General features: G+C 37.9%; 1 protein-coding gene and 2 long non-coding RNA genes across 4 annotated transcripts; 2 read left to right on the top strand and 1 right to left on the bottom strand.

Moving 5' to 3' along the window:
• The first annotated feature begins 244 nt into the window (after nt 1-244).
• LOC111271000 (histone acetyltransferase KAT8) lies at nt 245-5,907 on the top strand. Of its 2 annotated transcripts, none has more exons than XM_022851510.2 (8): nt 245-703; nt 1,170-1,244; nt 1,519-1,607; nt 2,269-2,412; nt 2,727-2,951; nt 3,139-3,270; nt 3,644-3,862; nt 4,589-5,907. In XM_022851510.2, exons 1-8 carry the CDS (start codon nt 505-507, stop codon nt 4,868-4,870), a joined length of 1,365 nt encoding a protein of 454 aa, XP_022707245.1. In that variant the 5' UTR covers nt 245-504; the 3' UTR covers nt 4,871-5,907. The 2 variants fall into 2 exon arrangements, with proteins under 2 accessions (XP_022707245.1, XP_022707246.1); XM_022851511.2 differs by having other exon boundaries at nt 565-703; nt 1,509-1,607.
• A 1,224-nt stretch (nt 5,908-7,131) lies between these two features.
• LOC111271002 (uncharacterized) lies at nt 7,132-10,736 on the bottom strand. The gene is made up of 2 exons (XR_002686589.1): nt 10,374-10,736; nt 7,132-7,230 (listed from the first exon to the last, which is right to left on the bottom strand). It is a non-coding gene; the product is annotated as an uncharacterized LOC111271002 (long non-coding RNA).
• A 10-nt stretch (nt 10,737-10,746) lies between these two features.
• Nucleotides 10,747-13,594, top strand: LOC111271001 (uncharacterized). The gene is made up of 2 exons (XR_002686587.2): nt 10,747-12,470; nt 12,756-13,594. It is a non-coding gene; the product is annotated as an uncharacterized LOC111271001 (long non-coding RNA).
• Nucleotides 13,595-14,517: the final 923 nt, after the last annotated feature.

The following is a 14,517-nucleotide window of genomic DNA, read 5'->3' as shown; positions in this document are numbered from 1 at the left end:
ACTACCCTCACCCGTTCACTAACCTTGTAGGTTTGTGAAATTTGAAAAATAGTATCAGAAAATACTGAGGCTTGCGAATCAACAACACGTAAGCGGATTAAAGTCTTATTTCAAAAGAAACCTGAATCCTTAAACTCTAGTAGCTGGGCTTTGCTTTCCCGAGGCCGATTTTAAGCAACGAAGCTTCTATGGATAACACCGAAGCGCCTGAAAGCCCCATTGTTTATTTACATTTCGGCGCTACCATCGCAATAAGCAACAAAAGCTTCTAGGGAGGTAAGCTGTTACGGAACACCGTTGAAGTTGTTGAATTTTCGAGTTACTGTATGTGCGCTCGTCTGCGCAATGTTTCTTGACGTTAAGTACTGCATACATGCTTGTGTTTGAGTGCTGAGCTCAGAGAATACGTAACGAAACTGTTATCCAGATTCAAATAATCAAACAGTCCAAGCGGAAGATGTGTTTTTTTTAAGTATACACGCTGTATAAACTACAAAAAAAACAATGGTTTTGGAGGAGAAAAACGTGGCAGTTGAGCCAGTGGCTTCGGCAGGGACCACCGCTGGAGGTGGTAAAAGTAACCGCAACAATGCCAACACCGGTCCCACTGCTAACGCCAATGGTGATGGCGATAGTTCACAGGGAGAAGCGCCGCTGAAGGTTGGAGAGCAATACATGGTTCGCAGGGCGGACAACACATGGCGTAAGTTTGGCCGGTCATTGTGTATTATGTTAGCATAAATGGGGTAACTTTGAATGTCGCCTAAACAATAGTATTAATATAATACGTCTGATAATCACTTCTAACAAAAAAAAACGTAACTTCGATGAAACATGATATGTGAGTCAAATGTTGTGAGTAAAGCAATTTTTATCCACAAAGGTTATCTGCATTCATATATGATGTAAATATACCTAATCTTAATAATGAACGGTAGAACTTTCGGTAAAAAATCTTTCTTCATGACATGCGTCAGATATATAGTCAGACATATATGTTGGGGTGGCTTGAAGTGACATCGCTAATAATCATGTGACAACGCTAGCCGAACAAGCCATGTTAGTATTTAACTAATAATAATAACATTGGCTATTATCATTCATTTAATAACTAGTGTATGTTAGCTGAATCAACATCAGTTATTTTACTCCTCACGCTTGGTTTCCAGAATCTGCTGAGATAATTCAAGTTCGCAAGACAGCAGCCGGCGACGAGTACGAATATTATGTGCACTACAAAGGATGTGAGTGATTTTCAGTAGCTTTAATTGAAAATCGTGACGATGCAGACAGACGAAAAGCGGGTACTTTCATACGTGTTTGCCCATATGTAGAATTCATATTGAAAATTTGTAAGTACGCTCATGTTTAAAGAAAAGCTAAAACTGTAAGTGCAGTTTTTCAATAAGTAAAAAGCGATAGGCCCCTAGTCACTAATCGCATGCGTCAGTGATATCAAGTTCATTGTAGATATCCAAAAATAATAGCTGTATCTGTGTTTTTTTGAGAACCCAACAGTTAATCGTCGTTTGGATGAATGGATCGAGCGGGACCGTATTTCAGTTTCGGCAGCCGAAATTTCAGAGGCAGATATTGTTCCCAATCCAGTAAGTGTAGTGTAACACATTTGTTAGCTTTTGAGGTTTTTCATTGAAGTGCATTTATTAGAATAACTGCTACGTTGAACTGAGCTAGCATCGAAGGTTACCTGAATATACGAAATTTAGCAGCCGTCATGCACGGAGCTTCTATAAGCATACTAAGCATGCAGTAACGGGGCTCAAAAGCGTTTCTATGAGTTAAACGTTTTTATAAGCAAGGAACTTATAATTATGAAAACTTTGTTCATATAATTCTTTCACTTTTATAGTGCTCGGCAGTTATTCTCCAGGGCCTAAATATAACTAAGACGTGTATATTGTAAGCTCGCCTTGGTTCACAAAGTTCGCGGTAGGGAGTCAGTATTTGTTTGATGCATGCATAGTATTTTAAAATCATTTTGGTATGGCCAGTCAAGTAAAACCCTTTAATTTTTTAATTTTTATTTTGTTTTGTGCTATATACACAAAGGCATTGTCATCCGCGTCGAAAATCGATAAGATTCAACGTTTAGCTTCTATGTCGTTTTACTGTTATCGTTTAAGCTTCCTTTACTTCTTCGGAATATTGTGTTTTACTTTCTATTACACATAATTAAATGCTTAGCTGCATTTAAATGTTTAGTAATGTTTGATGATGATCATAAAGGTTCTGTAATTTCTTTTAAAGGTTGACCCTATGGAGCAGTCAGACAGGAAGATTACCCGAAACCAAAAACGTCGACATGACGAAATTAATCACGTACAGAAAACTTACGCCGAGATGGACCCAACTACGGCTGCACTGGAAAAAGAACACGAAGCTCTTACAAAGGTTCGCAGTATCAACATCTTAGGTGTCAAGAGAAGATAGTTTAGCGATAAAGATAGCCCTGGCGTATTATTAATTAAGTCAAAGATCTGTTCAGCAAGAATAGAAATTTCTATTCTGGTGAACTGTAATACACGGCATAAGCCATTTGTTGGCTGTATTTGAGCGTGGTCTAATTATCCTTGCGTATTTATTCAGCATAAATTTTGCAAGAGCGAAGAATGCCGGACACAGTTCTCTCTTGCGCTTATTTTAAGCGTGTTAAACAAAGGCTTAATATTTGCTGATTTGCCTATGATTATTGGGAAACGTTTCAGGTAAAATACATAGATAAGATCCAGTTTGGAAGGTATGAAATTGATGCGTGGTACTTTTCGCCGTACCCTGACGAATACGGAAAGCTACCTAAGTTATGGATATGCGAGTATTGCCTTAAATACATGCGGCTTGAAAAGACGTATCGACAGCATCTCTCCGATTGTACATGGAAGCAGCCGCCCGGCAAGGAAATTTATAGGAAAGGAACCATTTCGCTTTTCGAGGTTCGTAAGCATCTAAAACAGATGGGTTTGGACACTGAACCTTGTTTGACGTTTGTCTAGTTTCATGTGAAGCCTTTAAATGCTATACACTATTCTGCCTTCTATGATTAATTCTCGTTCTCGTTGGCTCCAAGCAAATGCTTAGTGCCAGTCAGCTTTTTTACAAATAAAGTCATTCGCTTTGCAGGTTGACGGCAAAGACTACAAAGTGTACGGTCAATGTTTATGCCTTCTGGCAAAACTATTTCTCGATCACAAGACACTCTATTTCGATGTCGAACCATTTATGTTCTACGTGCTATGTGAAGTCGATCGTGAGGTGAATATCAATTTTAACTGGGTGAATGTTACAGTGTATCATTTGAGGTAAAGTGCGTTAAACAATTTTATAGCTACGTACAGCTGAGCACTTCGGGTATTTTTCAATTTCAAAGTAACGAACGAGAAAGTCGTGACACCGAAAATCTAAAATCGAAAATATCAAATTTCTAATTATAAGCACAGTGATACTGCAGTACAATTTCTTACTTTTAAAACTACTATAAGCTGCATAGGATTAAAGTTAAATGACAGTGCTCTTCCAAACTGTTCAGTGAAAACACTTGCTTACCTAAAGATATATGTCACTTTATGGATTTATTAGTACCAGTAACTAATACGTGCAAATATTTCTTGCTATTCATTGTGCAAAGGGTGCCCATATCGTGGGTTATTTTTCAAAGGAGAAAGAAAGTCCTGACGGCAATAACGTAGCTTGTATCCTGACGCTTCCCCCATATCAACGAAAGGGCTACGGTAAATTCCTGATCGCTTTCTCCTATGAACTGTCAAAGTTAGAGAACGTTGTCGGTTCTCCTGAAAAACCACTTTCCGATCTTGGCAAACTAAGCTATCGATCTTATTGGTCTTGGGTAAGTAAGCCCGTTGCCTACAATTTTGAATATCGCTAGTTTATATTACTTGTGAATGAAATATGCTACAACATAAGGCCAAGTGATAGTTTCATTAGCACTAGATCAACCTCCATTCCGGGTAATTCGTGCATTTCAGGAATTGTCGATATACCGTGAAGCTTGTTACATCATCTGTTTTATTATGCATCTGCTTTGCCAAAACTAGTCTAATCAGACAGACATTAACTTATGTATGGATTGGTTGAGTGATTCCCGAAAGTTGAGCTAGCCTGTGAAATGGACGCAGAAAATATATATTGTTACAATAGATGTACTTCTGGTTTCGGCCGGCGGTGAGTACATAAAATTTCTAGCCGGCCGATTAATCGCTGGTCGCCAGAGATTGCACCTTGTCATTCCCGCACTAAAGAAAGAATGTGCGCTCGCCGCTAGCATTTTAAATGAAGTCACTCTTAATTTCTATAATTTATACAACAGTAGGAGTCAATGCTTCCTACAACGCTCCCTGTAGTTCTGCTATCGCTACCATCTATATGATTAAACCTCTTTATTTAAAAAAAGACTTTAATGTAAACATATTTTTATCTGTATGTGTCTGCTGCATAGTATATATGATAGAAGAAGCGATGTCTGTTCTGGTATTGCCTATTTGGGAACATATTTTTTTTGGCGACGAAAAAATATAAATGTCATCAACCTTACAGCGTACGCTTGGCTTTTTAGGTATTATTGGAGATTATGCGAGAATCGACAGTACGACTCTCAATTAAGGATCTTTCGCAGTTGACTTCAATCACCCATACGGATATTGTATCTACCCTTCAAAGTCTCAATATGGTTAAGTACTGGAAAGGCCAACATGTTATATGCGTTACTCCTAAACTGGTCGAAGAGCACCTCCGTAGTGCAGAATACAAGAGGCCACGATTAACCGTTGACGCTACCATGCTGAAGTGGAGCCCTCCAGTCCGTAAACATCCGCTTAAGAACACTCGAAAACTATAGTATTTGCCCTAAAAAGCGAAACCGGCCAATATTTGAACAACTGTGTCATTGATCTACATGTTTAGGGCGCATTCTTTACTTAACATACGTCTTACCTATGAATGTTCTTACCTATGAATGTTTCGATTATGGAAACATTTGTTGGGATTCTGTTCTGATAATCAACAACAACAACTGATATTTAATAAGGACTACAAAAAACACTCAGCCCAGAACACATTTTTATTTGCAGGTTCACTGTAGACAAAACTATTTAATTATAATAAAAATTAAAAATAGTAATATCCATTCTACTTGCCCTGCTACATAAAGCTAACAATAGGATACATGTTAGGACACATTATTCTGCGGAGCATACGACGCAACTGGGCAGCCTGAGCAAAGCGACTTTCGTATTTTTGACGTACCACGCACATGGCAATTATATACTGCCTCGTTTTTCGGGGTACATTAATGCTCTGTATAATCCTAATAATAATCGAATACTTCCGTATATGAGCTCACTAGCAGGAAGTTGGGAAGAAACGGAGATTCCGGAAAGATATTAGTTGGATGGAATTGAATAAAATAACTATAGAGCTACGCTTGCTTTCATTTGCTAAACATTTCGTTTCTGATTCAGTTTCGACGTCGCACACTTCGCAGTGTTGATGGAGCTTGCACATCAATCTATATAAATGGGGAATATGCTTACCACCCTGGGCTGTATAAGTATTATCACCTATTGGCCGCTTTTGTAAATACGCAGATGACATGTTTTTTAAGTAAAACATTGGATAAAGTTATTTTTGCTTGGAGCTGAAATTTCAACAAAGTTTGTCTGAATCATTATTATCTCAAACAATCATTGGCTTGACAAATCTGAATTTGACGCGCAAAAATCATTTTTCTGCATCAAAGGCTAAGTTAATTAGACCTTTCGTTGCACAGTCTGTGAAACAAACACGGAAGTTTTCCTCTACGATTATGTGTCTGACTTGCTAGTTGAAATGTTTATTCTTGTAGATAAATGTAAATAAATTTAAATTGTTTAGTTATATCAGCGTACTTGATGCAAAAACATTGCGTGCAAGAATAGGTGTCGGTGTTACGAAAGTAGATAAATATCGTAGGTTAGCGCTACGATACGAGAACTGGTAAAGTATTGCGTCTTTAGTTAACGTCATCTTCTGAAAGCTACATATTGAATGCTGTCTTTTTTTTGTTCGGTTTCTTAAAAAGTTACTTAAAAAATATTTTCAAAACGGGTAGCAAAAAAGAGATCTAGTTAATTTATAAAGCACTGTTTCATTAAAAGGAAACGTAATACAAATGCGTTAGGGCTTGACGGCTCATCAAAACGTGATATATATATATGTATAACTTTGAGAATATGGAAAGCTTTTTCCTTTATAATTTTTCATCTGTTAATTGCACGTGCCAGAGCTGGTATTGTATATGATTACGTGTTGATAAAATTTGGCGCAGCAATAGAGCGCATGTGTAGACTTGGTCCAATTACCACCAGCGCTACTGGCAGCAATTGGTGCGGTTGGACGCTATACGGTTGTAGTATGAACCAAACTTTAAAATATCATGTTGCTAGTGGGTGTGATTTCTAGCATAGAAGAGAGATCATTTCTAGCTAGTGCTACGCTTGGTCCATCTTTGTGTACTTGTAGTCATATGAAACCTCAAATTCGATCCTGACCAATGCTCTTTATGCTCGTTTTGAGCAGGCATTTCCTGACCTCATGCACATGTGCTATTTGTAAGCATAGATTGTTCAGGGCCAAGATTAGCGCAGAACTAAGGAAGCTATTTAATGATAAGCAAACGTGTTTTCTAATCCTTAAATTTGTCCGTTATGCTATTATTACATTGCGCAAGTAAATATTTTACCGGGTTTTGGAAACGCTAACCTTCAAAGATGAAATCGAGTTAGATTTAAAAATTATGGGCTGATATGGCAATCCAGCAGTGAAAACGTATAATAGTTTGGTATCTACCAGCTGTTACACGCAAATACTGCAGGCCTTGAAGTTGAATAACTTCTGAACTAGCTGACTTCAATGATGATTTTTATTATGCGTTAAATGTACTTTCTCTTCTCTGTGAAACATTTGCCCCGTTTTGGCAACTTCTGAACAGAGATATACCTATTTTTCGCGTTGCCGTGTGTAATAGCAGGTGTCCCTAATATTCACTGCCATCAAGGAAAAGTGGCGCTCACGTATACATAATTTGCATATATAAGAAATCTATAAGAAATGCACTGTCACTTCCTTTATGAGCAACTTTTATTTTGATAAGTGCCATAGCCAACAGACGGAGTTGTTGGCGTTGCCCACCGCAAAGCACAGCTAAGCGCGCGAAAAGCCCTGAAAAAACCATTTTAATTGTTGACTATCAATACAATACAGGCCTAATTGTTGTAAGCTATCAAAAATACGCTTTCATCTTGCAACCCACCATTTACTGTAACCCTGTGACCCATAAACTACGGCAGGCTGTTTTTTCAATCCAAAATCCTTTATTGAAATTTATTGTCGTTTATGACGAAAATGGTTGTTACCGATGGCTGTTGAACGGGCATTTCTATAGAATGGCGTCGCCACTTTTAATGGTATAAATGCGTAAAAGTTGAATAGGGTGGGCCGTTGACTAATTGCATACATTGATTAGGCAGCCTCAACATTCGTAGCATATAGTAATTATTGTGTCAGGTCCGCGTGTTATTGGCAGTGGACGTTCTAAATCATTCATTCAAATAGCGGAGGCGTAAGTCCTTCTGAAGCAACTGTTTGGACAAGTTCAGTAATTGAGTAAGCTATATTGGTAACATAGAAACTATTGCAAATAGATATGATTATTTAATTCGTACTTATATATTTTTCTATGAACTATGCAAGCGGCGTAGATAAAAAAAACGGTGTCTGCATCCAACGTGATATACAAATTTATAATGTTACGGTCAGGGTTCAAGATTTCCCAGTTTCCTGACAGTGCAGAACTCATAGAGCAACACTACGGCAGTACTGCCTGACTATCGATAGAGAACACGCGTTAAGCTTATGATGAGCTTATAGCCAATGTTGTCTACGCCGCGGCGGTACTCGAACTAGCCACGTCTCATCGCATAGCTGAGGTCTGCCGTAACATGCAGTGACTCACAAGCTGAGCCGCCTGGGCGACCATTTGTCGAGTATGTGTGGGATATTTGAGAAAATTAGAACAATGCAATGCACAACATTGACATTTGTACATCAGCAGCAAGAAAAATAATTAAAATCAACACAAACATCTCTTCTCTAACGATTGGGTTACTCCGTACACAAGGGGCCAATTGTCACAATCAGTACCGAGAATGTTCTCGTGATCCGGAACAAAATTCGTTGAAGTAAACGCTGATACTGCACGCCGTCGTATTAAGAACATATGCTGAACTTCGTTTGACGTAAATACAGTGCGTTGAGCCAAATGTTGATGTTGAGTTTCTATAACAATTTTTTCTTTTTTTTCAATAACAAATAATTTTACCTTGAAACATTTGATGGATTTCTAGCCATGCGAGGGCTAGAAGTTAAGGATATAATAAATAAGAATCAAATTACAATGTACTTTATGAATAATTATCTTCATTAACCTAAATTATAGTGTTGTGTGTGCGTAGCATAACGGCAATTGGTACAAAGTTCTTATCACAAAAATGCAAAACTGCGACCCTTTTTCAAATAGCAATCACTCTAAGTTATGTACCACGTTTTACAATATTGAACTGGTAGGTATATCAATAAGGTTGCGTACAAGGGCAAAACTGATCGCCACTGCTGCGCCAGGTGCATTCTAGGCGTTTCGACTAGAAATATTATTATTAGCACATATAACATGGGAGGTCAACATTTTAAGAGTTAACAGAAGGTCTGAACAGTTAACAAGGCGATCAGTGTGTCAAAATACGCACTGTGAGATTCTAAAATGTGACATACTTCCTCCGTCCTATCATCAGTATTTAGGAAGTATGTTATTCGCGCTTCAAACACATATAAAAACGCCAAAGATATGTAGTCCGACATTTTTTGGAGCAGGTCTTTTTTTTATATGCAGCATATGATCGATTATTACGCAGTAGTTCAGCTAAAGAAACATCAGAACCGAATCGCTACCACTATTTTATCTAAGCTGCAAGGAACAACAATACATATCTTGCCTATTAGCATCCAGACTCGTTAATTTTTTTTTCTATATATTTATCGCATATTGCTACGCCGGGCGCCATCTATACTATTTCCGTTTTTCCGAACGTAACCTTACGCGATTTTAGACCTTCTCAACCTAAACATGCATCTTGTAGCTGAGGTCGTTACAGTTCCTGTGCTACTCCCGTTATCGCATTGGAATTTTCCTATTGCCATTTCCTTAACGCAGTTCTTTCCTCCGAAGACCCATTGCATTGTTCAAGTCAATATTCTCTGTTTCCAGCTTATCCCATTATCATGTTCTAGTAAGTGGCATTACATTGTTTTAGCAATTTTGCTACCTGGTCTCTGCTGTTCGGTTACCCTGAGTCAGATATTATTCAATCGTTGCTGTGTCACTTATCTTGTGTCCTTATTGCAATTTTGCGGCTACTACGTTAACGTTGACCCATTACTGCTTTGCGGTTATTCCGCTTTCTCAAAATGAAACTTAACTTTCAGAACTTCATGCAAAGACTAGATCGTCTAAAAAATAAAGTGATAAAGTTAAATATTTAAACTCATCAGCATTCTACTTTGAGGATTCTGCATTGCTTCCTGGAAAAAAACACACCATATTCAGTTTCATGGCAAACAATAAGGAACATCAGTCTGTAAAAAAAATTAAACCTCGCATCTCGAGTGTAAAGCTCGAAGACCTAAGCAACTCTTATGTTTAGATGTTTCGCAGATTCTGTCAAGCTTGTTTTCCAAAAATGCCATGTCGGCTATAGTGCCCTTTCGTCAAACTGTGTCCGTACTATGTCTATAATCACGAAAACTGTCCTTGTTCTTTTTGAATATTTCATATAAAAATATGATCTTGTATATATGTACATTAAACGTGTTAACAATTACGCCCTTAAACAGTTAGCTTTTTACTACGCGCAAATTTATGATGGCCTTTTTCCATTTTCAAGTGTATTATATTAAACAAAAGGATTAATCACTGAAGAGATTAATGTTTTGAATTTGAACAGCCTTAGTCAAGCATTACTTATTATAGCATTAGTTGTCTGGTTTCTTCCAGCACAAAACGTGAAGGCATACCCCCAACAATTTTTTCGGGGCATATATTAAAGAGACTGATAGCTGGCTGAATAACATCAATGTCGCTTCAGGTTTCGTCAATTTTAGGAGTTAGGGTGTTATTCATTTCTGATAAGATTTAGCAAACAGGTTGCCAGTGGCCTTATGTTTGCTTTGTTATCTATATTTGCAACTTAACTCGTCTGAATGATTAAATAAAATAAGAATCACAACTTATCTTTTAACGTAATAAATACCTTTATAGCCGACGCTTTGTACTGATGACACATAGGTGTCAGACAGTTAACAACTATTAGGTTTCCAGCCAATCAAACATATGATATTCGTGTAAAACTACCTAACGCAAGACGGTTTAACTCCATACCGTGATAAACATCATAGTGTCGTGTCCATTATTACGTGGCAAGCAAAGCTTTGATAGTGAAGCACGCAACATGAACCTGAAACGTGACGTTTTCTTCTGCTTGAAATAGGTCGGTTCGATCGTACTAATGCAAAGTTCACAATTCACCAATGCAGGCTACTAAGGAATCCCTTGAAACTACGGAACTGAGCTGCTTTTAGCGTCGTCAGGTTTATTAATACACCTAATTCATAGTCGAGGTAATGATAGATAAAATCATTTCAAATATAAACAGTTTATTAAAATTTCACTATTTTTCGTTTGTTCTATTCCAAACTAAGATCCGCTGACTGTTGAACATAAATGTATTATCCATATTTTTCAATGGCATTCGATTATATAACATCCGTGAGGAATAACACATTGAGTGCAACTTAATGACTGTTTACTTGATAGCATTTTGATAAAGTGACTTAACTATAGATTTGTTTCTTTTCTGAGCGGAAGGAAAAAATTCCATCCAATAACATTTCAAAATGCCGCCGTACTAAGTGATATAAAAACAAATGTCTTTGTTTGCGTTTTGCGGGCTGTATATAAGTACAAGTATATATTGTACTTATAGCTATGCCTTTTAGTACTCCATACTTCGGTACTAAACTAATATAAAATAAGGGATTAAACTTTTCCTTTTACTACATAGATAGGTCTCACTTTTGTTTCGTTTCCTTAGGTCTCGGTATTTCGTACAATCAGCTCGAACCACGATTTGGTAAATGCATATCATAATCACATATTTTAAGCGGACACATTGTTCTAAACCAAACCGGTGTTGCCGCTCCCTTTTGCAGCTTTTGCTAAAATGTAAGCTTTCACTCAGTACGGATCCTACTACTAGTATATGATTATCATTTGCAACTATAACGAAAATTATTTATTTGCTACTAGTAGACTGTTTGGAGCAAAGTTTCGTTTCGTTGGTAGCGCCCTTTCTACGGAGACAATATGCCAAAAATCTAGGAATGATTTTTAACATTATTTTGCTTTAAGACCAATCTGCTAATCTTAGCTGTTAACATTTAGCAGAGTTGATAAGCACATCTGGCACAAAAACGCACGGTGTAAACTTGCTTATAGCGGCCTAAGCACAAATGTTTTGGTGTCGAGAGAGAATAGCTCACTTCGTTCTAAAATTTACAATTGAAATGAGATGAAGAAAACTTTTCTGACTGCACTAAGCCCATTCTTTATTATTGCTGCTACTTATTGATAAAGGCTTAATTGATGACTTAAAACACACAAACATTTACAATTTACTTCGACAGATAATAAATAACGATATAAGCTATGATAGCTCAAATTAGTTGGGATAGATCTATTGAAAAATTCCTAAAGTGTCCTGCTCTGGTGTTTAAATAATGAAGCAGAGTTCCGCTAAGTCGAACCTAAATGTCTTCGATTTTACTGGCTCAGTTCAGTAGTGATGACAGTTTGGAGACGCGAATAATCCGCAAAAAGACAACCTTCTCTTTTTTTTTGTGTGTGTGTGTGTGTATATACATCTTATTCTATCAATCTAATTAACAGTAGGTCTCAGAAGCTTTGTGAACTGGTGCTTTTTGGATAATCTGCCGCAGAGCTGTCTTCATCAAAACTACTTTTGCGGTCAGCGGAGGTCGTATATAGAGATTCTTCGCTAACATTCTCCAGTGTTACATGTCTCACATGGACAAATCCGTATGGTTCGCTGATCTGCGGGATGGCGATGCGTGCTGTACCTGTTCGAGACAACGGTGCTGGCCGTGAATGACTACATCGGTGTGAAATAAGCAGACGCGGTGAGCGTTCCGCGTAGTATTGGCATGCCACTTTTGAAGAGACTGTTGCCGGGGACTGCTTGAGACGCTCAATAAGGACATCGTAACGGGCTTGGTCCAAATCAACGACCTTTTGATCGACGAACGAGTGCCCGTCAATGTGCATAAATTCGGTAGGTAAACTAATCTGATCGTGGGTGATCTGGCGTCGGTGTAGACGACCAAACATCTTTGACGAAAATTTTTGACACAATAACTGGAGGCAATAAGAAGTTTGTGAGTTTTAGTAGACAACGTGCGGTAACCGTTGGCAAACCAGGTAAAATCCATCAGATTGTAGCGCACTTAATTAGCAATTTTTCTATATACTCGACATTTGCAGAAATTCCATTAGAAAATGATGTTCTGCTTCGTCTATCTTCGGCACAAAAGTTGATTTATACTTTAAAATTGTCCAGTTTCCAGGTCCGGGGAGGTTGAACGTATGCGTTGACAACACAGTTAAGCCGGTTGCTAAATTGAGCCAGAAGACGACTTTCCCGTAACTCTCTCACAAGCAGCTGAAAAGCATGAAGCACAGATAAGCATCGAATTGCAGTTTCTATATTCACAGTGTAGATCATGGAGCTGTACAGACAATGCACTCCGTCACATAGCACTATCTATCTATTCCACTCGTAGGAACTCTGAGTAAGCCAAAGCTGTCCATGATTAGGTTACCGGTATAGTTTCCTCTACTCGAATCAAAACACGGAGAGATATATACACTAGTAGCTGTTATTGTCATGAATCGAGCAATTTTCGCTTTTAGCTCTCACTGCTTTCTCGAAGTATTTCGATAAATACAGGCAATAATGGTACAACTAATAGGAGAATTGAACAACATAAGAAGAATTCAGCCAGTGATCAAACAGTTCTGGCAGTATTTGCTATATCGATAATGGAAAAACTCGTGGTTGACGGACGTCAGCTCGAGAGCGGAAATGTAGTGTGCCGATGTTGTGACTACAAACAGGGTGGAAGCGTACCGTAGACAATATGACATGCGACGTGTACGACGAGTTTTTGAGTGGAATCATGTGTGTGAAAACATCTCCAGAAAAAACGTAGTTAATAACGAGCAGTTGCAGTTTACGCAATTAGACTTAACAATAACATAGAGTCTCTGCGAAAATTGGTCCAGTAAGTTAGAAAACCGAGTCATACAAAAAATATGGCTTTAGCCAAAGCCATGTGTATATTTAGTCCTGGCTCAAGCTTTGTAACCAATAAATTAACAGAACATAATTCCGATAGACTCAGATGGTGTTATTCAATTTAGAATTTGAATTGAAGCTTATTTTTCTTCTAAATGGTATTACGTAATTATAGAACAGTAATGCGCAGCAAATTAGTGAGGCATGACTTGAAATTTAGAATTGATTTATCATAATGCTAATTCTATCTTCCGAGAGACTCACCTACGACGCTCTAAACCTTTCTGCCTAATTATTTGTGTTGTTGAGAAGATGTGTTCGCACTAGATCTGTGTAAACGCTTGAGCGTCAAAGCTTTTGAGAAAGATCAGCTGTCCACATTTTAGTACTATACATTTATTCAAGCTTGTACACTATTTTATGAGGTAATACGTACAGCCAAGGGTTAAAGGACGTTTGTGTTTACAAAAAATTTACTAAATCAATAGGTCACTCACTTTACAGCCCCAATTCCATTTAGAATCGCACTAATTCGCCATAAAAAGACTCGACGCGCTTGGCAACTAGATTTGAAGTTAGTAACAACTTCAAATCTACTCAAACTAAAACCAAACGTACACCACTTGTCTATTCGTTGCAGCTTTCACATACTCGACTGATATATCGATGAAGACTGTCTATCGAGCCGATCGCAGTATGTGCAATGACAATAATAAATAATTAAATCATAAATATAAACATGTTCTCCCGAACCGGAATTATGAAGTGCACGCAAAAATTCATGGGCTGGCTGTACCGAGAACGTTTTGATACGAAAATATGTTTATCTACTCTTCGAGTAGAATGTGTTGACGTTAAAGGACAGATCGACTGTAATACCGCTAGCGTTTTACAGTGGCAGCGAAAAAGATGACAAATTCGTTTCACACAATGAATGTAGTGACAGGGATGTCATCGCGATCCCGATCTCTAAAGATATCACAAAATGCACATATTATTTTCCCGCTAGTCAGGCACGCACCAC

Source organism: Varroa jacobsoni, unplaced genomic scaffold, assembly GCF_002532875.2.
Source record: "Varroa jacobsoni isolate VJ856 unplaced genomic scaffold, vjacob_1.0 contig00257, whole genome shotgun sequence".
NCBI classification, from domain to species: Eukaryota; Metazoa; Arthropoda; class Arachnida; order Mesostigmata; family Varroidae; genus Varroa; species Varroa jacobsoni.
Note: the sequence above shows the minus strand (reverse complement) of the source record. Positions and strands in the feature narration are given on the sequence as shown.

Coding starts and splice junctions, on each gene's coding strand:
- LOC111271000 (XM_022851510.2), top strand. CDS start 505: ATGGTTTTGGAGGAGAAAAACGTGGCAGTTGAGCCAGTGGCTTCGGCA. Junction 2,413..2,726: donor AACACGAAGCTCTTACAAAG/GTTCGCAGTATC, acceptor GAAACGTTTCAG/GTAAAATACATAGATAAGAT. Junction 3,863..4,588: donor ATCGATCTTATTGGTCTTGG/GTAAGTAAGCCC, acceptor TTGGCTTTTTAG/GTATTATTGGAGATTATGCG.